General features: G+C 38.0%; 2 protein-coding genes across 3 annotated transcripts in view; one reads left to right on the top strand and one right to left on the bottom strand.

Annotated features, from left to right (window-relative positions):
* Positions 1-123: 123 nt before the first annotated feature.
* On the bottom strand, positions 124-23,652 carry LOC133539783 (26S proteasome non-ATPase regulatory subunit 4-like). 2 transcript variants are annotated; one of them, XM_061881953.1, is made up of 10 exons: positions 23,527-23,652; positions 21,560-21,700; positions 16,182-16,296; positions 16,003-16,089; positions 8,688-8,756; positions 8,374-8,589; positions 6,748-6,853; positions 6,483-6,620; positions 3,117-3,154; positions 124-391 (listed from the first exon to the last, which is right to left on the bottom strand). In XM_061881953.1, the coding sequence occupies exons 1-10, from the start codon at positions 23,550-23,552 to the stop codon at positions 221-223; spliced, it is 1,107 nt and encodes a 368-aa protein (XP_061737937.1). In that variant the 5' UTR covers positions 23,553-23,652; the 3' UTR covers positions 124-220. The 2 variants fall into 2 exon arrangements, with proteins under 2 accessions (XP_061737937.1, XP_061737938.1); XM_061881954.1 differs by lacking the exon at positions 21,560-21,700 and having other exon boundaries at positions 23,527-23,585.
* A 770-nt stretch (positions 23,653-24,422) lies between these two features.
* The window catches only part of LOC133539448 (serum amyloid P-component-like), a 22,779-nt gene continuing 20,881 nt past the window's right edge, over positions 24,423-26,320 (top strand). The window contains exons 1-2 of the mRNA XM_061881448.1: positions 24,423-24,491; positions 24,590-24,647. Of these exons, the coding sequence (XP_061737432.1) occupies positions 24,590-24,647 (58 nt within the window). The 5' untranslated portion in view covers positions 24,423-24,491. The remainder of the gene's footprint in view (positions 24,492-24,589; positions 24,648-26,320) is intronic.

Raw genomic sequence — 26,320 nt, 5'->3', positions numbered from 1 at the left:
CGATATGATTAAACAAACAAATCTGTTTGGCATTTGGAAAAATAGATGGACACAAATTAATGTAACCTTAAATTAGAGGTACAGTTGAAACAGCAACATGAAGATGGTACAAAAACACCCAAAAGCAGAAGAGTGTGTTTTTATGCCCTGTGATATACATCTGGAACACAACTGTCAGAAATGTTGAGTAAGCATATATTTCACTCTTCCTTTTACATGCTCATTTCTTTTTCTCCTCATCCTTTTTGGTGTCAGGTTTAGGGCCAGTCTGTGAGGCCAGTGAACCCATAGCGTTACGGATGGCCTCGTTGTTAGGGTCAACGCCGGGAAGGTTCTCCAAGACGCTCTGAAGGAACTCTGGATCTTGCATCACGTCATAGTCTTCTTCATCCTGAATGTAGGAAGTGACATTATGAACTAATTGTGTGCAGGAATTTATACTTTGAGTCGAAACTTGAACCCAATTAAAATGTTCACCTTCACCTACTACCACTACACCCTCGAAATGAAGCAACAAGGAGAAGAGCTTTGTAATCGTCCCTAGGAATTGGGACACCACTTTCTGCATTGTTTACATTCCGGCACGGAAGCGACTACGTAGTTACGTTTGCACACATATACTACTTAGGGTTTTCCTGATACCAATATGTTGGTACCGGTAACAAAATGTATATCGATTTGTATTTCAATGCTTTTCAAAATAAAGGGGACCACAAAAAATGGCATCATGGCTTAATTTTAACACAAAATCTTATGATAAAAGTTATGATTAAACATACTTTTCTTATTGCACTTAAAGAACAATTTTAGAAGATTAGAATTCAAATTAAAAGGCAATTAACACACTGGGCTTTTCTTATTGTACTCAAAGAACGATTTACAATTTGACATATTACATATAGCATCCCATAATCTAGATTTAGGTAAGAAAAAAACTAACTTGACTGACATTGTATTAACTGCTTAATGATTTATGGTTCCCAATTTTGATCTGTGGTTAAAGACAAATACAATAATTAGTACCGGTAAATACTAAAAACAATACAACAGCTAAAACTACACATAAGAGATGTAGCAGGTAAAACAAACGAACAAGATAAAATACAAATGAAATAGTAGGAATTTGTTACAAAATGTAGTCAGATCACTTGTATTAGTTTACGCTACGTCGACGGTTTTGACTGCGCTAATAATTGGCTACAATGAAACCAGCTGTGTGCTTGTCTACGTATCTATATGTGCACATCAGGGGAGCTAGTTAACTATATTACCTGTCACTCTTTAAACTCTTTGTGCAGATTTAAATGCTTATTTAAATATTACTGGAGTCTACAAACACTACATAGAGCATGGCACTTCTGTGTTTAAATTGTCACCTTTATCTTTAGTTTTGAAGCCCAAATACGACCATATTTTCCTTTATTAACCAGTAGAATTATGGTTATGCCATTATTCTTTCTTTCAACACAGTTTCTCCTTGTATGCGCTGTGTGCCTTGTATGCACTGTGCGCCTCACCTCAGCATCACTGCCGCACGGCAGCAGATGTTGATGGAAAAAAGTACCAATATTTTTCAATGGCAGTAGTAACTTTCTTAATTCATTAGTACCATTGTATTTTATTAGAAGCGGAGTACCGTACAACCTTAATCCCAACATTATGTAGCAAACCCGGCATTAATGGAGTTAGAGATTGAGATTGTTTTTTTATCATTCTTCATCATGCATTTGTTTATGAATAAACCAATAACTACATGGAAAGCCATCGACAACTGTTGCCTCTTCTGATTTAAAAAAAATTTATCTAACGTTAATGTTTTCAAAATTGCAAGCTTTTTGTCAGTATTTTACCCCAATGTTAGCTAGCGTGCCTAGCTGGCTAACGTTACAAACTAATGTGTAATATATAACTTTTGTAGATTTTAAGGAATTAAGAGGAAATAGTGGATTAATTTCTGCGATGAGGTGGCGACTTGTCCAGGGTGTACCCCGCCTTCCGCCCGATTGTAGCTGAGATAGGCGCCAGCGCCCCCCGCGACCCCAAAAAGGGAATAAGCGGTAGAAAATGGATGGATGGATGGATGGTGGATTAATTTAAATACCTGGGTGTTCACCCCTACAGTAAACTGGACTGGACTCAGAATCAAACGCTGTGTACAAGAAAGGTCAAAGTCGCCTACACCTCTTGAAGAGACTGAGGTCCTTCGGGGTGTTCAAATCACTGCTGCGCACCTGGGGTGGGGGCAGCACGATCAGAGACAGGAACAAACTTAATAAACTGAGAGCTGTCTCCGTCGTAGGCTGCCCACTAGACAGCATTGAGGAGGTGGCTGACAGAAGAATTCTGACCAAGTTGACATCAATAATCTTCAATCTCTCTCACACCATGCACAACACTGGAGACCCAGAGTAGCTCCTTTAGCATTAGACTGTGAAAACCGCAGTTTAAGAAGGGGCACTACCGCAGGTTCTTTCTACCCACAGCCATAAGACTTTACAACGCACTTATGAGATTACTGTGATGTTTTTTTATTGTGTGGAATACGGATGTTAGAAGATAAACCACACAAAAAAAAACACTATCTACACATATTAGTGAACAGTATGTAAATGTTAAATGGGCTATACTTGTATAGCGCTTTTCTACTTTCAAGGTACTCAAAGCACTCTGACACTATTTCCACATTTACCTATTCACACACACATTCACAAACTGATGGCGGGAGCTGCCATGCAACACCAAAACCACGACCCATCAGGAGCAAGGGTGAAGTGTCTTGCCCTGGGACATAACAGACGTGACTAGGATGGTGGAAGTCGGGGATTGAATCAGGAACACTCAGGTTGCTGGCACGGCCGCTCCCCCAACAGAGCCATGCCGTTGTGTAGTATATGTAGCATTTACTATTTTTTTTGTTTTTCATCACGCTTTAAATCTGTTACTCTATGTAAAAACCTCCACTGCAACAAAGTAATTTCCCCGTGTTGGCATAAATAAAAGTCTATCCTAATTGGGAAACCACTACCCTCATGGGAACGTGCAAAATATAGGGATTGGGCTAAAAAGTAGTGCGAGGGGGTGTATTGGGACTGGCCCTTGATCCAATTAACATTTACCTTTGCCTCACTTGAGTCCATGTCCTCGCCACCAAACTCTACAAGACAATAAAGAAGCAGTGTTATTTGACAAAAAAAAAAAAAGGTCTGATACAGGCAGATCGTTGAGCCATTGATTGTACATTTACTAGTGACCTTGGCCAGAGACTTAAGGAGAATGAGAGTTTTTTTTTTTTTACATCTTTAGTGCAATAAAAATGGGTGCATTTTGTTAGTTGAGTAGTATAGGGTAAAAAGAACAACTGAGAGTTCGCTTGCAATAGAAGACAGGATTGTTAGTCCTATACAGAAGGTTTGAAAGTAAGTGGCAGTTCCAATCCTGTTGCCCGCCCATCCTTTTTCCTTTATTTGTATCAATAATAACATACCGTATTTCCTTGAATAGCCGCCGGGGCGGTAATTAATTTAAAACCATTTCTCACTCCTGTGCTTATTCAAAGCATGCGGTAAAAGTAAGCAGGCGGTAATAATTTTAAAACCTTTTCTCACCCCTGCGCTTACTAAAAGCATCTAGTAAAAAATTGAGTGATGAAAAAAAAAAAAGTATTCAGCGTCCGCGGCCCGGTGGTTGGGGACCACTGCTCTACAGCATGTCATTGCGCTTACCTTTACACCATGCTGTCTGCGTGCTGGCCGGACGCATGCATTTCGCTGCTTCTTATACGAGATTGCAATGCATACTTGGTCAACAGCCATACCTTTTACACTGATGTCTGTGATGTAGGCAGTTTAACACTCTTGCTGGTGTGCGCCACACTCTGTAAACCCACACCAAGCACATTTCTGGAGAGCATTGGCTCTGTGGCACATTATAAACGCAGCATAGGGATCGCCCATAATGCCGTGCATCTTGGCTATATTATACACGCGGCCCCCAACCCCGCCCACCTCAACCAACGCACGGAGGGGGGGGGAGTTAGCGGGTATATGGTGTAGCCAGGAGTCGTGGATGCATTGCATTCTGGGTAGGTGTGTTGTGTTTGTGGTGTGTTGCAGGGCCGATGTTCTCCAGAAGTGTGTTTGTCATAGTTTAATGTGGGTTCGCAGAGTGTGGCGCGTATTGGTAGGAGTGTTGAAATTGTTTTATATCACAACCATTAGTGTGATCTGTATGGCTGTGGAACAAGACCCTTGGTTTACACATAGTAAGAGCAAAAAAAAAATTCTCCGCCATTTTGAAAAAGACGACAGGGGAAGCGTCACTCAGGATGTCGCAAATTTGACCCGGCGGTAAAACTAAACATGCGCTTATTAATTTGGGAAGCGAGTTTGACCCGGCAGTAATTCAAGGCAGGCGCACATTACATGCCCGGCGGCTATTCAAGGAAATACGGTAAATCTGCTTAGCGATAATGGAAAAAGTTAAAATTGCTTCAACACACATCACCTACATCTACGGCCCTCTCAAAGTTTCTCATAATCACTCATTGACATCCCACTGGGTTGTGATTTTTTCCTTGCTCTTATGTGTGCTCTGAACCAAGGATGTCATTGTGGCTTGTGCAGCCCTTTGAGACACTTTTGATTTAGGGCTATATAAATAAACATTAATTGATTGATTGTAGAATGTGTAGTGTTTTAGGGAATCTGCTAAAAAAGATGTTTGTCTTTCCGAGTTAGAACTAAAGTTGGGTGAGCCAGTTTGATGTAATTTCCGGGCTGGATTTGGCCTGCCAGTTAAATAGTTTTGCAGTAGGTCATTGTTATGAGTTTTGCTGTGTCATTCCCAACCATGTGTGTAATTAAACCCTCTGTCTCTTTCCTCTGTGGTTGGGGCTCCCTGCCTCTACAGGTGCGGTTGGCAACCCAACAGAGCCTGGGTTCTACTGGACGTCACCAAGTGGGTTAGTTTTCCTTAAAGGGGAACTGCAATTTTTTTTATTTTGTCTATTATTCAATATCCCTTTGTAAGATAACACGTTTTTCTTATTTTTTTGCATTCTAAGTCGTAAAATATGGCTTGTATTAGGTGGCTAACAATGCAACTAAAGGTAGTACCCTACTCTGGCCATAAAGCCTGCGCCCTTAAAGCCCTCTAAAAAAATCTATACAGTGCGCAAACAATACTCTACTTACATCTCAAGACTTGAATATTAACCTAGTATTAGCGATATTGTTATTATAAACGCTAAATCAAGACACTTCACCCTTGCTCCTGATGGGTCCTGGTTAGCGCCTTGCATGGCAGCTCCCGCCATCAGTGTGTGAATGGGTGAATGTGGAAATACATGTCAAAGCGCTTTGGGTTCCTTAAAAAGGGGTAGAAAAGCGCTATACAAGTACAACCATTTACATTTACATTTACATATGTTATAGTTATTTGGATGACTCTTACCATAATATGTTACGTTAACATACCAGGCACGTTCTCAGTTCGGTTCTTATGCGTCATAACGTACACTTATTCAGCCACTATTCTTTATTTATTTTAAATTGCCTTTTAAATGTCTATTCTTGGTGTTGGATTTTATCAAATAAATTTCCCCCAAAAATGTGACTTGTACTCTAGTGCGACTTATATGTTTTTTTCCTTCTTTATTTTGCATTTTCGGCCGGTGCGACCTTTACTCCGGAGCGACTTTTAATCCGAAAAGTACGGTAAATATTACATGTTATTATGAATGTGCTTGCTACTACATTACATATATATTTACAGCTTGTATATAAAATGATAAAGGCTTTCACTCTAGCCTCTGGTGAGGACGGTCGCGCTCTCCGTTCCCTCCTTCCCTGCTTGCGCTTTGTCTTTGTCTGAACTTTTTTAAAAGACTCTTTTTTTGCGCTGTCCTCTAATCCAAATTTCAATATGAATATTTTTTTACTCCCCCCTCTCCTAATGTCAACCTTTTCTCACATTTTTAAGGAGCGCTGTAAGTGGCTGATCCGTCGGCGGTCTCGTCTTGTCCTCCCCATGTAAAACGTATGTCTGCTCTTAGCAGGACTGTGCCGAAAATGTAATTTCAGTTCTGATGTGTCTTGTACATGTTGGAATGGACAAATAAAGGATTTCTTCTTTCTACTTCTTCTTCTTCTGGATGTTTCTAGAGCACGTTATAGAAGAAATAGACCGACTCCCATTGGCTCCATCGTTATCTTTCTTTTGCTAGTGTTTATTTACGATTTACAATGCAATAAAAAAAGTAAAAGATGTGTTTTGTGTCTTAAAAATTGTGAATAATGGACAAAAGTTGTTGTTTTTTAAAAAAAGGTACAGTTCCCCTGTATAAAGAGTTCTAGACCTGCTCAATCTATGAATTGTCTTGAGGTAACTTTTGTTCTGATTTGGTACGATATAAATAAAACTGACTTTACTTAATGCGACTTTATTATGTGAATATACAGTATATTAGACATGACAGCATTAACCTGCTGCTGATCCTTGCATGGACATCTGAAGAGCATATGCAATCTGTTCGTCCTCTGTCATACGGCTGAAATCAGGCAACGCAGGTGTAGCAGAGTCTGTATTTGGAACGGACAGCTTCAACAGGGCATCCTCAGATTCTAGAACAGAAAGAAAGACAGATGATAACCACTTGTGTCTCATGCACCCATCGTTCTATTATATAAGAAAGTCTACCCCAGCTAATGGCTGATACTTAAGGAAAGACACTAAGAGTTTGTGGATTACCGTCAGCAGGTGAGGAAATTTCAGCTTCAGCAGCTGATACCACAGTGGCTCTGCGGGCTTCATCCTCTTGCCGTTGTCTCTGCTCCTCCATCGACACCCTCAGAGCCTAGAAAGGTAAAACTAAGATTTACGTTTTAAAAGAGAAGACTAAAACAGTGGAGTACAGCAAGCAGATTTACCAATATGTTTTTTTTCCAGGGTCAATGTGGATTGTTAATAGTCAATGACGTTGATAAACAATATTTGAAGCTAATATACTTTTGCAGTAAAAGTTAGCTAAACATGAATACAATATGTCTGTAAACAGCTGGATAAAACCTTGTTTGTTTTTTAGGGTTTCTTTTAATGAAAACCTCGGACCAGTAACAAAAAAATGTTTTATGCGGCGCAACGGTTGTGGTTAATTTGGCGCCAAGAAACATTGGGGGAGTTCACAAACACCTCTAATGCAGGCGGGTCAGAAAAGCATACACTTTTGCCTTTTAAAATATTGAAAATCTCCTGGGAAAATTGGTAAAATATATGGGATTTTTAAAAAGCCTTCCACCTGACTGCATCTGAGATAGGCTACAGCCCCCAGTGACCCTGAGAGGGACAAGCGGCATAAAATTGAGGAATAGGAAAACATTTTCTAAAATAATAATTTCATGACCTGAACAAAAGTTTTCTACGTCAAAAATAAATCGCCATTTACTCAATCTTATAGCAGTTTATGGCTTTACTACATTGTAAGGTTTCCTTGTGAGGAACCCTGAAATATTGAGAACATTTAAATAAAACTAACTCATAAGTCAAAGTTGAGACATTTTTCAAGCTGGCTAACTTGATTGTTCCTAACGGTTACAAAAAGTATGAGAATGTGTGAGCTCCTGCCTGTTCTTTTTTACTTACATAATAGGTCTCGTATTTTTCAAGATAATTTTGGCACAGTCTTCACCTCTATCCATCTCTGCCGCATTGGTATTTAATTAAATCACAGAGCATGAAACTCGCGGTGCTCCTTTAATTGCCCACGCTCGAAGTGTTGCGGATGGAGACTTTTCGAGCGACTCCATTGCTATACTAGCAAAAACAAACAAAACACGACCGGGAAGAAACCAGGAAAGAAGAACAAAAACGGAATTTCCCCGCAAAAATTTTAAGTTTTGACACGTAAGCAGAGTAGGCTAGGCATACTGTGGGTGACCATTGCCGCATTAGAAGGATAGAAAGGGAAGGCACAGCCGTGCCCACAGCTGAGGAGACCAGGGAAGAATTCTCACAAGAAATCAAATAAATTTCCTGTCAGATATCACAACATATTTGGGGAGAATTATTAACAATGACACTAACTTTTATTCTTAAATGAATCATATAAAAAAAAAAAAATGGTGCTGCGGCAAAAATGGAACTTCTCTCATGCAGAGCAAAAGAGCTTGTGCATGAGCTTTGGTTATTACAATCTACTTCACTTATTATATATTTGAATTACTGTATACTGTTATTATGTGGATATATTTTATCTGCAGATGTAATTTTATTGTAGTTGTAAGAAAAAAAAAAAGTTGATATATGTCAAAATATACCAAATATCGGCCCGGACAATAATCGGTCAATCCCTGATACAGCACCCCCTTTTTCTCTTACCAAAGCCAGCTCTGGGTCTGCACTGGGATCTACTCCGAACTCAAAGTCACTGGCGCCCAGGCCTAACACTGCACCGCCTTCCCCGGCGAGGATGGGCGAGGACAGCAGAGCGTCCGCCAGACTGGGGCCAGGAGGTACCGTGACCAGATGAGAGCCGCTGCCCTCTTTACCATTCAGCGTGTTAATGAAGGTCGTCAGTTTTTCTGTGTTCATCTCCTGTGAAAGATGTGAAAGACATTACAGTGACTAGATGCAGGTGTGTTTATGCCTGTGCGTGTGTGTGTGCGTGTGCATGTGTGTGTGTGTGTCAATACCTCTTCTCCAAAGTTAATGATGTCCACATTAACCTTTTCTTTCTTCAGACGTTTTGCCATTTTGACCAACTAAAATAAAAAAAAAAAATGTTTAAATACGTAACTTCCTAGACATGATGGCAAACATAAGCTCAACAGGTCAGTAATAAATACCAAATTTGCAGGATTTTAAAAATATATATTACACAATATTGCCAAAAGTATTTGGCCACCCAACCAAATGATCAGAATCAGGTGTCCTAATCACTTGGCCCGGCCACGGGTGTACAAAATCAAGCACTTAGGCAAGGAGACTGTTTCTACAAACATTTGTGAAAGAATGGGTCTATCTCAGGAGCTCAGTGATTTCCAGCATGGAAATGTCAAAGGATGCCACCTGTGCAACAAATCCAGTCAAAAAATGTCTTCACTCCTAAATATTCCAAAGTCAACTGTCGGTTTTGTTATAAAAAAATTGAAAAGTTTGTGAACAACAGCAACTCAGCCACCAAGTGGTAAGCCAAGTAAACTGACAGAGAGGGGTCAGCGGATGCTGAAGCGCATGGTGCAAAGAGGTTGCAACATAGCTCCAAACTTGATGTGACCTTCCAATTAGCCCACGTACAGTACGCAGAGAGCTTCATGGAATGGGTTTCCATGGCCGAGCAGCTGCATCTAAGCCGTACATCACCAAGTACTATGCAAAGCGTCGGATGCAGTGGTATAAAGCACGTCGCCACTGTTAAAGTTAAAGTTAAAAGTTAAAGTACCAATGATTGTCACACACATACTAGATGTGGCGAAATTATTCTCTGCATTTGACCTATCACCATTGATCACCCCCAGGGAGGAGAGGGGAGCAGTGGGCAGCAGCGGTGCCGCGCCCGGGAATCATTTTTGGTGATTTAACCCCCAATACCAACCCTCAATGCTGAGTGCCAAGCAGGGAGGTAACTGGTGCCATTGTTATAGTCTTTGGTATGACTCGGCTGGGGTTTGAACTCACGACCTACCGATCCCGGACACTCTAACCACTAGGTCACTGAGTAGGCCACTGGACTCTAGAAGAGTGAAAACGCGTTCTCTGGAGTGATGAATCACGCTTTTTCATCTGGCAATCTGATAGAGTCTGGGTTTGGAGGTTGCCAGGAGAACGATACATTTCGGACTGCATTGTGATGAGTGTGAAATTTGTTGGAGGACAAATTATGGTGTGGGGTTGTTTTTCAAGAGTTAGGCTTGGCCCTTTAGTTCCAGTGAAAGAAACTTTAAATGCTCCAGGATACCAAAACATTTTGGACAATTCCATGCGCCCAACCTTGTGGGAACAGTTTGGAGCGGGCCCCTTCCTCTTCCAAAATGACTGTGCACCAGTGCACAAAGCAAGGTCCATAAAGACATGGATGACAGAGTCTGGTGTGGATGAACTTGACTGGCCACAGAGTCCTGACTTGAAGCTGATTGAACACCTTTGGGATTAATTAGAACAGAGACTGCGATCCAGGCCTTCTCAACCAACATCTGTGTGTGACTTCACAGCTTTTGGAAGAATGGTCAAACATTGCTATAAGCACACTCTGCAACCTTGTGGACAGCCTTCCCAGAAGAGTTGAAGCTGTAATAGCTGCAAGAGATCCTTAACCCATTGGGTTAGGAATGGGATGGCACTTCAAGTTCATATTTGAGTCAAGGCAAGTGGCCCAATACTTTTGGCAATATAGTGTGTGTGTGTGTGTGTGTGTGTGTGTGTGTGTGTGTGTGTGTGAACCGTATTTTCCGCACTATAAGGCGCACCGGATTATAAGGCACACCTTCAATGAATGGCCTATTTTAAAACGTTGTTCATATATAAGACGCACCGCATTATAAGGCGCATAGAATTGATGCTACTGTAGAGGCTGGGGTTACGTTATGCATCCTTTAGATCAGGGGTCACCAACGCGGTGCCCACGGGCACCAGGTAGCTCGTAAGGACCAGATGAGTAGCCCGCTGGCCTGTTCTAAAAATAGCTCAAGTAGCAGCACTTACCAGTGAGCTGCCTCTATTTTTTGTTTGAATTGTATTTATTTACTAGCAAGCTGGTCTCGCTTTGCTCGACATTTTTAATTATAAGAAAGACAAAACTCAAATAGAATTTGAAAATCAAAGAAAATATTTTAAAGACTTGGTCTTCACTTATTTAAATAAATTCATTTATTTTTTTTACTTTGCTTCTTATCACTTTCAGAAAGATAATTTTAGAGAAAAAATACAACCTTAAAAATGATTTTAGGATTTTTAAACACATATACCTTTTCAATTCCTTCCTCTTCTTTCCTGACAATTTTAATCAAAGTTCAAGTAAATGTATTTGTTTTATTGTAAAGAATAATAAATACATTTTTATTTAAGTCATTTTAGCTTCTGTTTTTTCGACGAAGAATATTTGTGAAATATTTCTTCAAACTTATTATGATTAAAATTCAAAAAAAATATTCTGGCAAATCTAGGAAAATCTGTAGAATCAAATTTAAATCTTATTTCAAAGTCTTTTGAATTTCTTTTAAAATTTTTGTTCTGGAAAATGTAGAAGAAATAATGATTTGTCTTTGTTAGAAATATAGCTTGCTCCAATTTGTTATATATTCTAACAAAGTGCAGATTGGATTTTAACCTATTTAAAACATGTCATCAAAATTAAAAAATGAATCTTAATCAGGAAAAATTACTAATGATGTTCCATAAATTATTTTTAAATTTTTTCAAAAAGATTCGAATTAGCTAGTTTTTCTCTTCATTTTTTTTGGTTGAATTTTGAATTTTAAAGAGTTGAAATTGAAGATAAACTATGTTTCAAAATTTATGTTTCATTTTTTTTGTGTTTTCTCCTCTTTTAAACCGTTCAATTGTTTTTTTCATCATTTATTCTCTACAAAAAACCTCCCGTAAAAGGAAAAAAATGTACGACGGAATGACAGACAGAAATACCCATTTTTTATATATTTATTTATTAAAGGTAAATTGAGCAAATTGGCTATTTCTGGCAATTTATTTAAGTGTGTATCAAACTGGTAGCCCTTTGCATTAATCAGTACCTAAGAAGTAGCTCTTGGTTCCAAAAAGGTTGGTGACCTCTGCTTTAGAATAAGCTGCGCTAAAGGGAACGTCAACAAAACAGTCAGATAGGTCAGTCAAACTTTGTTAATAGATCACAAACCAGCGTTCTGACAACTCCGTTCACTCCCAAAATGAATAAACAGCTGTTTTATTATTTTCCCCGATTCAATAAACACGTAAAAAACAGTCTGATACTGTTGCGGTAAATCAAACGTTAGTACAATCACAATATAGTAACACTCGAAATAGTGCAAAGCAATAATATATCAATAACTCAACGTTGCTCAAACGATAATGTCACACAACACAACACACAAAATAAACATGTAAAGCTCACTTTATTAAGTTATTCCTCTTCCACGAATCCCTCAAATTCTTCTTCTTCAGTGTTCGAATCAAACAAACAGTTGGGCGAATACGGCGAGGTCGTCATTAAACGAGTCAGTGTCGCTGCTGTTAATGTTTAATTCTCTCGCTGCTGCTCTATTCCAGTGTTCTACTGTAAGACTGATCGCCTTGACTTTAAACTCTGCGTCGTAAGCGTGTCTCTTAATAGGAGCCATTTTGGGGTCTTTACATAACCACACAGAAACAGCACACCTCCCGCAGTCATATATCCCAGCATGCACCGCGCGCTTCTTCTACGGGGGGAAATGAAGTTGGCGGCTCCTTACTGTAGTTGCGAGACCTCCATCCATCCATCCATCCATTTTTTTACCACTTATTGTGGCTCAATATTGGTCCATATATAAGGCGCACCGGATTATAAGGCGCACTGTCAGCTTTTGAGAAAATTTTAGGTTTTTAGGTGCGCCTTAAAGTGCGGAAAATACGGTACATATTTATTAGGGCTTGGCGAAATGGCCCTTTATTAATATCTCCATATTTTTGGGCCATGTCACGATGCACGATATATATTGCGATATTTCGTCTTAGCCTTGAATGAACACTTGATGCATATAATCAGAGCAGTATGATAATTCTATGTGTCTACATTAAAATATTCTTGTTCATATTGAATTAATATATGCTCATTTTAAACTTTCATTCAGAGGGGGAAAGCCCAACTAAGTCCATCCATCCATCCATTTTCTACCGCTAAGTCAATGTACCAAAACTGTATTTATTAAACAGTTACTAAGCAGTTGCACAAACATTCATGTCATTTCCAAAACAGAAAGTGCAAGATTGTCAGAGACAATTTAAAACAAGCTATTTGTGCACAATGTCACTAAGATGACATGTCAAAACAACACAAAATTAAAAAGTGAGCTTTTTGTACAGAATGCCACAACAATATTTAAAAACAAATAAAGTACACTTTTGTGCATGATGTCACACATGATATTTAAATTGAACAGTGTATGTCCGTCGTTCTGTGATAGGTTCCTGCGGATTTTTTTTTTCATACGGTGTTGATCTGAAAATAATTGCTCGGCCTTTTGTTGAGTGTGGCACTGAATGGAGGGAGATTAGGGATGTCCCGAGCCGATATTTGGATCGGATCGGCCGCCGATATTTGCCAAAAAATGCGTATCCCCAAGGAATGGGAAAATGCCAATTTTTTAAAAATACGGTCCGTGTTTTCCAACACACTGATTTAAATAATACATTCCACTCTTCTGCTGCTCCCTACGCGCCGTTCCGCATTTTCCAGCACACCTTCAACACATCCACAGGTCTGTGTTCTAACGGTTAAGTTGAATTAAAAGTTACAGTAAAAATGTCAGCTGTGTGGGATTATTTTACCCTACAAAACGAAAAAGATGAAGAGGTGTAGTGCAAAACATGCCACAATAAAGTCAAGCATGTTGGTAAAGTTGTAAGACATTTTAATGACTCTTGAGAGTGAAAGGCTTTTTAGCACTCATCATTGAAAAACATAGGAGCAGGCTGACACCTGAGCATCTTGAAGTGCTTGACTTTGTTAGAAAGAATCTCCCCATTATGCTTGGACTTCAAATGTTACCCCCCCGACTGGGGCAAACAATTGAAAGGAGTGTGTAGATAGTTTTATTTATTTTTTTTAAGTTTACACTTGTTCAAGAGCAAGTATTGATGTTGAGTTATAGACATTTTATCCCACTCAGGTTTTTTGTGTGTTTTGTTTTTTTAAATAATGTTTACAACATTATTTGCACTTTATACTGTTCACTTTTTTACTGTTTAATGATGACATTTCTGTTTGTCATGTATAATTTTTTCTACTTTGTGTTTATCCTTGAATACCAACCATTGTGTATTATTCAAACTCACCTAATTCAGCTGGCTAGTTGTTATCAAGAGTACTAAAACCCTTTTCAACATGAATCTGACAACTAAGTAGGCTAAATAATTTTAAACTTTCATACATGCTCGGATAGGCCAGTATCGGATAGGAAGTGCAAAAACCTGGATCGGGACATCCCAAACGGAGATGTTGACATGCAGTTTTAAGCAATCTTCATTCTCTAGCGGGTGACTTTTCAAATGATGCTACAAATTAGCAGTGCTGCTAATTTTTTGGAAATGCTTTTGCCGCATAATTGTTAAACATAATCCCGCTTGAGGACAAACCACCGCCTTACCACTCACAACGCACCGTTAGCATTACAGCTAATGTTACCCATGTCGCAACCTGTCTGCTCGGAGAGGGCGTGTGACGTTGCACGTGTGACATATGTAAGAAGGTGCGCTTGTTTATGTCTCTGTGAGAAAGAGAGAAAAGAAAGAGTGGGAAACGCATGTAGTGTAGTGACCGCAGCTAAAAGCAACTGTGTGAGAACATATACTCGAATATCACAATATAGTCATTTTCTATATCGCACAGAGACAAACCCGTGATATATCGCCTAGCCTTAATATATATATATATATATATATATATAATACATATATATATATACACATATACAGTATAAGGGCTGGGAATCTTTGGGTGTCCCACGATTCGATTCAATATCGATTTTTGGGGTCGCGATTCCATAATATATCAATTTTTTTGATTCAACGCGATTCTCGATTCAAAAACGAGATTTTTCCGATTCAAAACGATTCTGTATTCATTCAATACATAGGATTTCAGCAGGATCTACCCCAGTCTGCTGACATGCTAGCAGAGTAGTAGATTTTTTTGAAAAAGCTTTCATAATTATAAAGGACAATGTTTTATCAACTGATTGCAATAATATAAATTTGTTTTAACTATTAAACAAACCAAAAATATGACTTATTTTATCTTTATGAAAACATTGGACACAGTGTGTTGTCAAGCTTATGAGATGCAATGCAAGTGTAAGCCACTGTGACACTATTATTCTTTAGTTTTATTTTTATAAGTGTCTAATGATAATGTCAATGAGGGATTTTTAATCACTGCTTTGTTGAAATTATAACTAATATTGATACTGTTGTTGATAATATTAATTTTTGTTTCACTACTTTTGGTTTGATCTGTGTCGTGTTTGTGTCTCCTCTCAATTGCTCTGTTTATTGCAGTCCTGAGTGTTGCTGGGTCAGGTTTGGTTTTGGAATTTGATTGCATTGTTATGGTATTGCTGTGTAGTCGTTTGTTGGATTGATAAAAAAAAAAAGTTTAAAAAAAAAATCTAATTGATTTTTTTAAAAATGAGAATCAATTTTGAATTGGACAACGTATTCGAATTGATTTTTTTCCCCACACACCGAATATACATGTACACACACACACACACATATATATATATATATATATATATATATATTTCAGACTGTTGTTGTATCAGAAAAAAATTGAGTAAAATATGTATTCAAATGTACCCATTTGAATATGTTTACATTATTCTCTAATATCGTGATGATTTAAAAATGGCTTTTAATGACAAATTAGAGGAACAGGTAGTATTTAGAGTGTTGTGGCAGGCGGCCCACCCCGTAATTACTTGAGGCAAATTTGGATCGCACCGAAAATAATTTGAATAAAAGGCACAATGTTACATTAAAAAAATTACAACTTTACAAATAACACCCTTATTTGTCTTTAAATATATGTAAAAATGTTAGCCTTCTTTTTTCCTTTTTTTTTTTTTTTTTAAATGACATGCACATGCATTATGGCCAGTTAGACAATGATGACATCTAGACACCACGTCAGTCCCTTGGTTAGAATTAAAAAATAGAAAGTAGTCCAAATATTTAAATGTGTTGTTTACAACTACTATTAACTAATACATATTTTCCTTGACCAAACTCAGCACAAAAACGACTTGCAAACAATCTTACCTCCTTTTCATTGTCCTCTACTGGACTGCCAACAAACGCAATGATGCGCATCTTGTGGTTTTTGCCCTGTCTGTGCTTCAAGGCCAACTTCAAAGTAGAGGAGAACACAAACAATATAAAACCAGACATGCAGCGTAGAATGCAGTAATGCAGAATACAAAATAAAAAAAAAAACTTACATGTGCTACCCTGATGCCCGTGCAGAAGCTGATATTTCCACGAGGCTGTACTGCATGCAGCTTTGACAGTATCCTCCCCGTGTCTGGAGTCAGTGTTGTCAGCACTTCACAGTTGCTACCCCAAAAAAAAAAAAAAAACTAGTATCATTTTCATGTTTTATTTTAAGACTGAGAATCTCAAGGTATTATATGATATCATTGGCTCCCAGTAATAGTCCGATAATGGTGATGCTGCGAAAGAGGTGGAAAATGTTCTTGTTTGTATTTTGCAGAAATGTTCGATATTTTAAAATACTTTTCAAAATAAAGGGGACAATGAAATAATCTCATGATTATTTTAACAGAAAATCTTATACATTTAACATATGTTTCTTATTAAAATCAAACAATTTTGACAATGAATAAAATTGTGAACATACTAGACTTCTCTTTTAGCAGTGAGTAAGCGGGTTGCAAAGGCTCCTAATTTGGCTGCTGACGTATGCAGTGACACATCGTTTCATTTACCATTTTAGGATTTTGTCAAAATTATGAGAGCCAAGTGGTAGAAAATGGATGGATGGATTATCAATATAATTGTTTATTTACTGTTAATATCTGGTTTATTTCTTACTAACACGTTCTTTCTACACTTTTGCTAAAATGTATCAAGCTAATATTCTGTTTTTTGGCTACTTTACGTACGTTTAAGTTGATACTACAAATTTGGGTATCGAGTAGTTATTGGGTCATACTCAAATTCCTCCTCTGTCCAGGGACGCATTTCCTGAGTTTATAAACAATTAAAAAATTACAACGTTTTGAGATAATAGTAAAAAAATGACGGGCCACATCCGGCTTGTCGAACATCGCCCAAATAGACTTGATGGAAAAACCATTCAAAATAGGATTGATCATGTATGCAGAACTCCTGCCACCACCCAGGGAGGCATGTGTCACAATGAAGCAGCATTGGGGCAGTAGAATTAGACAACTCATTCAAACCAAAGATGACCTTGAAAAAAAATCTAAATAATTCGCGAAAATTTTATTTTTTACAGCGACTGGACAAACTCTGAATGTTCTGCCTTGAACCAGTGCTCGAGTCATTGTCTTCCCGGGACCTCTGACTTCATGATTTATTTTGTATTCACAGTCATGTTTTTGGATGAGTAACTGTCAAGCGATCAAAGCTCGTTTGGTATATACATGTAGCGCTAAATTTTACCAGTAGAGGGCAAGAACGCTACACCTTAGGTTTAATTGTGTGCAAGGTTTCCTGTGGAAATTGTTTAATTTCTATATGCATAAATATCTGTACTTTACTGTGTGAATGTATTAACGCTAAATCTATTTTATGAATATAAAATATACAATCGACAATATTTATGTACAATAAACATTATACTTTCCATCCATTCATTTTCTACCGCTTATTCCCTTTGGGGTCGCGGGGGGCGCTGGTGCCTATCTCAGCTACAATCGGGCGGAAGGCCGCGTACACCCTGGACAAGTCGCCACCTCATCGCAGGGCCAACACAGATAGACAGACAACATTCACACTCACATTCACACACTAGGGCCAATTTAATGTTGCCAATCAACCTATTCCCAGGTGCATGTCTTTGGAAGTGGGAAGAAGCCGGAGTACCCGGAGGGAACCCACGCAGTCACGGAGAGGACATGTAAACTTCACACAGAAAGATCCCGAGCCCAGATTGAACCCAGGACTACTTAGGACCTTCGTATTGTGAAGCAGATGCGCTACCCCCTTCTCCACCGTGCTGCCCACCATTATACTTTTGTAATGTTTATTGTATGTTTATATTTTCAGTCTTATAAACCTAAATGAAAGAATAAGTGTAAATAAATAAAACTGAGGATTGAAGAGAACGCCACTCCTTAACAAAACTTCTGGAGCTTTTTTTTCTTCTTGCTGGTATAACTATTTCACTAGCGATACAGGTGCTGCTCATATTATTAGAATATCATGAAAAAGTTGATTTATTTCATTAATTCCATTTAGAAAGTCAAACTTGTAGAATGTATACATTCATTCCAAACAGACTGATACATTTCAAGTGTTTTTTGCCAAAAAGGAGATGATTATAGCTGACAACCAGTGAAAACCCTAAATTCAACATCTCAGAAAATTAAAATATGGTGAAAGGTCAGATATTGAAGACACCTGGTACCACACTCTAATTAGCTAACTCACTCAAAACACCTGGAAAAGCCTTTAAATGGTCTCTCGTTTTGATTCTGTATGACACACAATCATGGGGAAGACTGCTGACTTGACAACTGTCCAAAAGATGACCATTGATACTTTACAGGAGGGCAAGACACAAAAGGTCAATGCCAAAGAGGTTGGATGTTCCCAGAGCTCTGTGTACAAGCACTTTAATAGAGGGGCGAAGGGAAGACAAATATGTGGTAGAAAAAGGTGTACAACCAAGAGGGATAACCGCGCCCTGGAGAGGATTGTCAAACAAAACCGATTCAAAAATGCAGGGGAGATCCACAAAGAGTGGACTGCAGCTGGAGTCAGTGCTTCAAGAACCACCACGCACCGACGTATGCAAGATATGGGCTTCAGCTGTCGCATTCCTTGTGTAAAGCCACTCTTGAATAAGAGACAACGTCAAAAGCGTCTCACCTAGGCTCAAGACAAAAAGGACTGGACTGCTGCTGAGTGGTCCAAAGTTATGTTTTCAGATGAAAGTAAATTTTTTATCTCCTTTGGAAATCAAGGTCCCAGAGTCTGGAGGAAGACAGGAGAGGCACAGAATCCACGTTGCCTGAAGTCCAGTGTCAAATTTCCACAATCGGTAATGGTCTGGGGTGCCATGTCATCTGCTGGTGTTGGTCCACTGTGTTTCCTGAGGTCTAGCGTCAATGCAGCAGTCTACCAGGAAGTTTTAAAACACTTTATGCTGCCTGCCGCGGACCAATTTTATGGAGGTGAAGATTTCATTTTCCAACATGACTTGGCACCTGCACACAATGCCAAATCTACCAGTACCTGGTTTAAGGACCATGTTCTCGATTGGCCTGCAAACTCACCTGACCTTAACCCCATAGAAAACCTGTGGGGTATTGTGAAGCGGAAGATGTGAGATGCTAGACCCAACAATGCTGAAGGCCACTATTAAAGCAACCTGGGCTCTCATAACACCTGAGGAGTGCAACAGACTGGTCGACTCCATGCCACGTCGTATTGCTGCAGCAATTCAGGCAAAAGGAGCTGCAACTAAGTATTGATTGCCGTACATGCTGAAACTTTCCATGTTTATACTTTTCAGTTGGCCCACATTTCTAAAAAATATTTTTTGGTACTAGTCGTAACTAATATTCTAATTTTCTGAGATACTGAATTTGGGATTTTCAGTAATTGTCAGTACTAATCATCAAGATTTAAAGAAATAAACATTTCAAATATATCATTATGTGTGTAATGAATTGATATAATATGTAAGTTTCACGTTCTGAATATAATTACTGAAATAAATCAACTTTTTCATGATATCCTAATAATAAGAACAGCACCTGTACACACTGGAATCAAGTAGCAAGGGCAGAATAACACATTTATTGACAGAGTGATCATTTTGCTTCAGCCTGTGCTCCATTGTCCTGTGGTGTCCCTGAAGGCTCGATCCTAGGACCAAACCTGCTTTCAATGTACATCCTGCCCATGCAAGACATTTAAAAGAATATATACTGTTTATCATCTTTATGATGATGATACACAAATATATGTTACTCTAAAAAGGAAAAGTAACACATGAATAAGCGGTAGAAAATGGATGGATGGAACACATGTTTAAAATCACTTTTAAGTTGTCTTGAGGACATAAAAGCATGGTTGGCGGTAAACTTCCTTAATTTAAATTAGAACAAGACAGAAATAATTGTATTTGACTCAAAAGTAAACCAGAATGCTCACCCCGGTGACCTGGAGTCGCTGATACCTTATTTTAAGCCCACAGTCACAAATCTTGGTTTTAAATTTGAAAAAATAATTAACTTGGAAGAGCAGATTAATTCTGTTGTTCAAGACAGTTTTTATCATCCAAGACTTTTAGTAAAAATTAAATAATTTTTATCATTTAATGACTTTGAGCGGGTAATTCATGCTTTTATTTCATCACGTTTGTACTACTGCAACTCTTTCTATGTTGGGTAGAACCAGTCCTCAATCACTCAATTGCAGCTAGTTCAAAATGCTGCTCCTCAGCTTTTACCTGACACCAAAAACATGAGCACATTACCCCCATTTTAACATCCTTCACTGGCTCCAAGTTCATTTTAAAATTGGATTGTTTATTTTTAAAGCTCTTAACAGATTAGCACCAAAATCAATGTCAGACCTTTTAAAAATCTACACCCCCACAAGGTCTCTTATGGGTCAGCTGATCCATTTCTTCTTGTCATCCTAAAAACCGGGTTCTGCTGTGACACCAAAACTTTGGAACAATATCCATCTTGCTATTCGGAGGGCTTCCTCTTTAATAGGCTTCAAATCACGTCGTAAAACATATTTTTACTCCTTTGCTTTTAAACCAACATGAGAATTGTGCGATTGGAATATCATTTATTTTCTTTTATGTTTTTAATGTATTTATTCTCTTTTTATTTACCGTAAATATTTTTTTACAATTGACTGTCTTTGGTTTTGTGCTGCATCTAAATGTGTGTTTTAACTCCTGTGAAGGACTTTGTGAAACGTGTACTGAAATATGCTATATAAATAAAGTGGATTGGATTGAACGGTGCCGTGTAAAACTTGATGTGTTGACTTAGCAATTTAAGTAAACACAGTCTCAATGGAATATGAGGCCCTTTCTGACAAAAATCTAGATTTCGATGTCCGGCCCCTGAGCGCTTGGGCTCTTGAAACTACGGTCCTCTTCATTATGTAGTTGAATAGCCCTGTCCTACAGTGTGTAGTGAAGCATGTTTAGCTAGTCCTCGTCCTGCATGGATGAGAATTGTAAGAAACAGAGTTTATTTGTCGCCATGGAGGCGAGGAGTTAGAAGAAGCTAAAACACTGTGAAAGGACATTGTCGCTAGCTATGTATGTTGTAAAGTAACGCTGTTAATAGCTTCACCTTTCTCCTTAATTTTTAAGCCAAATGATGTCAATGCTCTTTTTTTCTGTCTCTACGCTGTTTCTAAATGTAAGTGATAATTGCACGTGTTGGCTCGTGACAGGTGCCTTTGCTCATATTACTACCAATGTCACCATGGTGCGCCCTCATGTCCATAAAGTACTGTATCGTTTAAAAGCCAGTATAGTTTTTTTTTTAATTTCATTAGTACCAGTATAACTACTTTACAACCCTATTTTAAAGCATAAATTAACTGCCTGTAAGATAAACACAGTGTTGCTTACTTTGCCATGGTAATGAGGCCCACATTGTTTTCAGGGTTGCTGCGAGTCTTGGAGTGACAAACAATATTAACTGCATCCTGCTGAGCCTGAAGCCTCGTGGGCAGAAAGTCGCCATTGCGCATGTATTCACTGTTGTCCACACTAAAAACACACCAAAAAAATATGCTGTTAAAAGACCAACAAAATATCAGTAAAAGTAGGCATGTTTAAGTGACTGCCCACAAGGTGCAAACTTTCAAAAGCATTATATACCGCCAATTTCCGGTTTTGAGCACAAGCTGCACTCCATGTTACACATTAGATATGTTTAAGGTGTTGTCACCTAATGATAGTGATTCAGCAAAGTCTAGCTACTAACGTTAACTATCAGTCTATCGTAACAACCCGATTATTGGTTCCATGGGGATGCTTTTAGTATGTGAAGGTGCTCTAGGCATGTGTACAAAACAGCTTTGCGTGACAGGCTGAATCCAGTCAAAAAACGCTTTCTATTCAATATGATTCGTAATAGTAAACAAATCCTAACTGTTTTTAAATATGCTCTTTTCAACCACTTAACATAAGCTAGCCTGTGGTGTTCTTGTTATATTTTTTTGTTTGAAAAACATAACTTTGAGCAAGTTGCAAAAAGTCACTAAGTATTGTTAATTTAGGTTTAGCACAGGAGTGTCAAAGCTTTCTCCAAACACACAAAAAAAAGAAAGCATGCAAGGGCAATTTTGATATTAAAACCCATACAATATGTATTGTAACCCCTCAATTTTAGTGAATGTTAAAGGTCCCAGAGACCCTAAAGGGTCTCAGTCATTTAAGTGTTAAAAACAAGTCATAAAAATATATTTTCAAATCCAACTTTAAATCTATTGGTTGACATGAAGTCAAAATGTTTTTTAATGATTGTTATTTTGTCAAAAAAAACGGCATTATTATGGCAAAAATAGTAAATTTGCTTAAATTGTTAGAATATTTATTCATGTAATTAGGTGTAATTAAGATCCTTAAGTAGGTAAATGATTCATTACAACATTCAGCAATGAGAGTTAAACATAAAAACATCAGACTAAAAGTCTCAGGTATCTAAAAAAAAAGTTAAAACTGCATCAACTTCGGCTCTATTTGTCAATTATGTGTTTGTCTTATGTTTACATTGATTTAGATTATTTTTTTTAACAATGTCAGTTTTAAAGTAAAAAAAAACAGTCTGTATTGCAACTTTATGTTATTAGTGTCAATGTTATAACATATTATCACTACTTCACACCTGTTTGCACTGCTTTTGTTCCACTTGTGTTTATTTTAGTAAAAGTATTATAAAAATGTTTAGCGGGCCGTAAAAAAAAAGTATCTGCGGGCCGTAAATGGTGCCCTGGCCGCACTTTGGACATATTTGGTTTTGGAATGACCCCTCATAGTCATGGTAAAAAATCACAATTGTAAAATCCTTGCGGACCTTATCTGACGTGTCACGGGGTTCAATTGTCTTGCTATGACAGCAAACGAGATAGCAAATAATACATCAAAAATAACGATGGTTGTAATATTCATATTGGTGTTCATAGTTTATTGTGGTAAGTCTGCAGGAAACTGATGTAGCTCAATGCTAACATACTCGCAACAACAGACGATTACAGCTAACGCTAACACATTTAAATAGCTGGTTTTATCAAATATGAACCAACAACTGACACAGCACTATTTTCCATATCAATCGAAAATTATTTTTTTGTCATTTGTGAATACAACAAATATAGTTTGTGACAAGCAAATATTGTTGTAGCTAACTATACGCTAAGTGACTAGCGTTGAGAGTGACTCAGGAAAAAAAAACAAATAAAGTATTTATCTTAAACTAACGAATACAACAGTAAAACGACATCAAAGTGTGTTTAATTAATCAACCAAATTACTTTCTCCATCACATAAAATGACATTTAACGTTAGCTTTAAACCTATGTTTGTATCCTTACCAGACCATAGTACTTTCGAGCACCATCCTGAAGGCTCTTGTTAACTACGTCATCGTGATGCATGCAGGGTAATGTAGTTTATATTAGTTTTTTAAGAAGAAACGCCTAAAGTGTATTTTACGTGTCATGGAATCATTAATAATAGTTTGATCATTATTATAATAAAATATATATAACTAAAATATAAGTACAAAATGTTAGTACTTAAAGCGTACAGCAGAAGTTAATACTAACCGAGTGCTGGATTTGGCCGTGAAGTGATCACAATCTGGCTCGCTGGACGTTAAAAAAAATGTTAAAAAGTAAAAAAAAAAATAAAAAAAAATGTTGCACAAGTTTTTTAAAAATCTTAAAAAGGTACAAAAAAATGTTATAAAAGTGAAAAAAAAAAAATACATAAAGTTAGACTTTTTGTTTCAATGTATCCTATTCAGTCGTTCAGGCAAATCATTTTGTTGACGTATATAATTCTTTTGTTGCCCAATTTGTATTCGACTTCATTAAATATTTTGATATATTTAGGGTTAGGTGCAGCTGGACCAAAGCAGGTGGGGAGGTTTGTACAGAGAGGGAAATTGTAGGGACAAGAGTAGGACAAAAAAACCTAAAATAATAAAAATAACAATATATGATGTCTGGACCCATGGTCACATTCTTTCAAGCCAATGGTCTCTAATCTGCATTTGTTATTAACAAGTATTAATAAAATACAATTTAAAAACATCCCAAATGGAACAATTTGACGATAGCCTACAGATACATTTGTTTATGTGCAAAGAGCAAAACTGTTGCAATAGTGTTTTTTTCCCAATAGATAAGCTCATGTTTTGTTGCACAATTAAAACAAACTTTAATGTTTACTGAAGAGTCCAAAATCCTCTGTAAATGTCGATTTAAGTAAACATACACCATTGAAAGACATATAAAAATCAAGCCGTCTGTTCACTCAAGCCTGCTCTGTAAAGGCAAGTTATAAGACATTTTGTTTAAGATGATTATTGATGATGTATGTACAATTCACTTTTAGTACAGTGACGCAATGAAGACTTCCTTTCTATTACAGATGGAGAAACTTTTCCTTATAACGCTGATGCTTGCAACATGTAGTGCAGTTCCCAGAGGTAAGCAAGCACTTTAGGACTCAAAAAAGTGGTATACATATTTAGAAAGTAGCTGCTAGGCCTTACAATTGTGTTTAAATTCCAACAATGTATAGTTGCTTTTGCCTTGAATGTAGTTTTTGCAATAGTGAACTAACCCTGCTTTTATAAAACCATTGCACATTTTTACCGCAAGCTTTTGGAGAACACGTGTATTTTATTTGCAACATTAAAGTGAGTAGTCTTTGTTGGTAAAAAAAAATGAAAAAATAAAAATAGATAAATAAAAAATGCAATTTTATATATATATATATATATATATATATATATATATATATATATATATATATATATATATATATATATATATATATATATATATTCTCAGGACTATGACTTGAATTTGTATTGCTTCTTCGATGCAGAGAATACTTGGGACGAGCCAGGCGAGAATGTGAGTACATGATGAATTTATTAATGCACTTAATACAAAAATAAGCAAACAAAGGGCACTCACAAGGAGGTACTAATGCTAGACCACAAAATACAAACATGAAACAAAAACACTTGCTCGATGGCATCAATAATGAACTATAAACAAAACTAGCACAATGGCTTAAATAACAGACACTTACTTGACGTGGACAAAACCGAATGGCATGGCATGAAGGGTGGAGCAGCAAGCAGTAAGCAGTATGCAAGCAATAGCAGAATGCAAAGTTCCCAGACCGAGAAACAGAAAACAAATGACTTAAATTGTGGGGGACGGCGTGGCGCGGTTGGGAGAGTGGCCGTGCCAGCAACCTGAGGGTTCCTGGTTCAATCCCCACCTTCTACCAACCTCGTCACGCCTGTTGTGTCCTTGAGCAAGACACTTCACCCTTGCTCCTGATGGTTCGTGGTTAGGGCCTTGCATGGCAGCTCCCCCCATCAGTGTGTGAATGTGTGTGTGTGTGTATGGGTGAATGTGGAAATAGTGTCAAAGCACTTTGAGTACTTTGAAGGTAGAAAAGCGCCATACAAGTATAACCCATTTACCATTTACAATTTAAATAATGGCTATGGTGATGAGAAACAGGTGTGGGGCTGAGGGCAGGGGCGTGACTTGGAGACCAGGTGGAAACTAACGAGTATCTATGGCAACAAACAAAACCAGGAAGTGCAAAACGGGAAACAAGAGTCCAAAACAAAACATAACATCCATCCATCCATCCATTTTCTACCGCTTATTCCCTTTTGGGGTCGCGGGGGGCGCTGGCGCCTATCTCAGCTACAAACGGGCGGAAGGCGGGGTACACCCTGGACAAGTCGCCACCTCATCGCAGGGCCAACACAGATAGACAGACAACATTCACACTCACATTCACACACTAGGGCCAATTTTAGTGTTGCCAATCAACCTATCCCCAGGTGCATGTTTTTGGAAGTGGGAGGAAGCCGGAGTACCCGGAGGGAACCCACGCATTCACGGGGAGAACATGCAAACTCCACACAGAAAGATCCCGAGCCTGGATTTGAACCCAGGACTGCAGGACCTTCGTATTGTGAGGCAGACGCACTAACCCCTCTGCCACCGTGAAGCATAACATAACATGTTCAAACATAAAACGGGTTTACAGGCATGACAGTGCCCCCCCAATAAAGATAGATTCTAGCTGTCCAAAAAGAAAACAATGATCAAGAGTCATGGGAGG

The sequence above is a fragment of the Nerophis ophidion genome, linkage group LG21, assembly GCF_033978795.1.
Source record: "Nerophis ophidion isolate RoL-2023_Sa linkage group LG21, RoL_Noph_v1.0, whole genome shotgun sequence".
NCBI lineage: Eukaryota > Metazoa > Chordata > Actinopteri > Syngnathiformes > Syngnathidae > Nerophis > Nerophis ophidion.
Note: the sequence above shows the minus strand (reverse complement) of the source record. Positions and strands in the feature narration are given on the sequence as shown.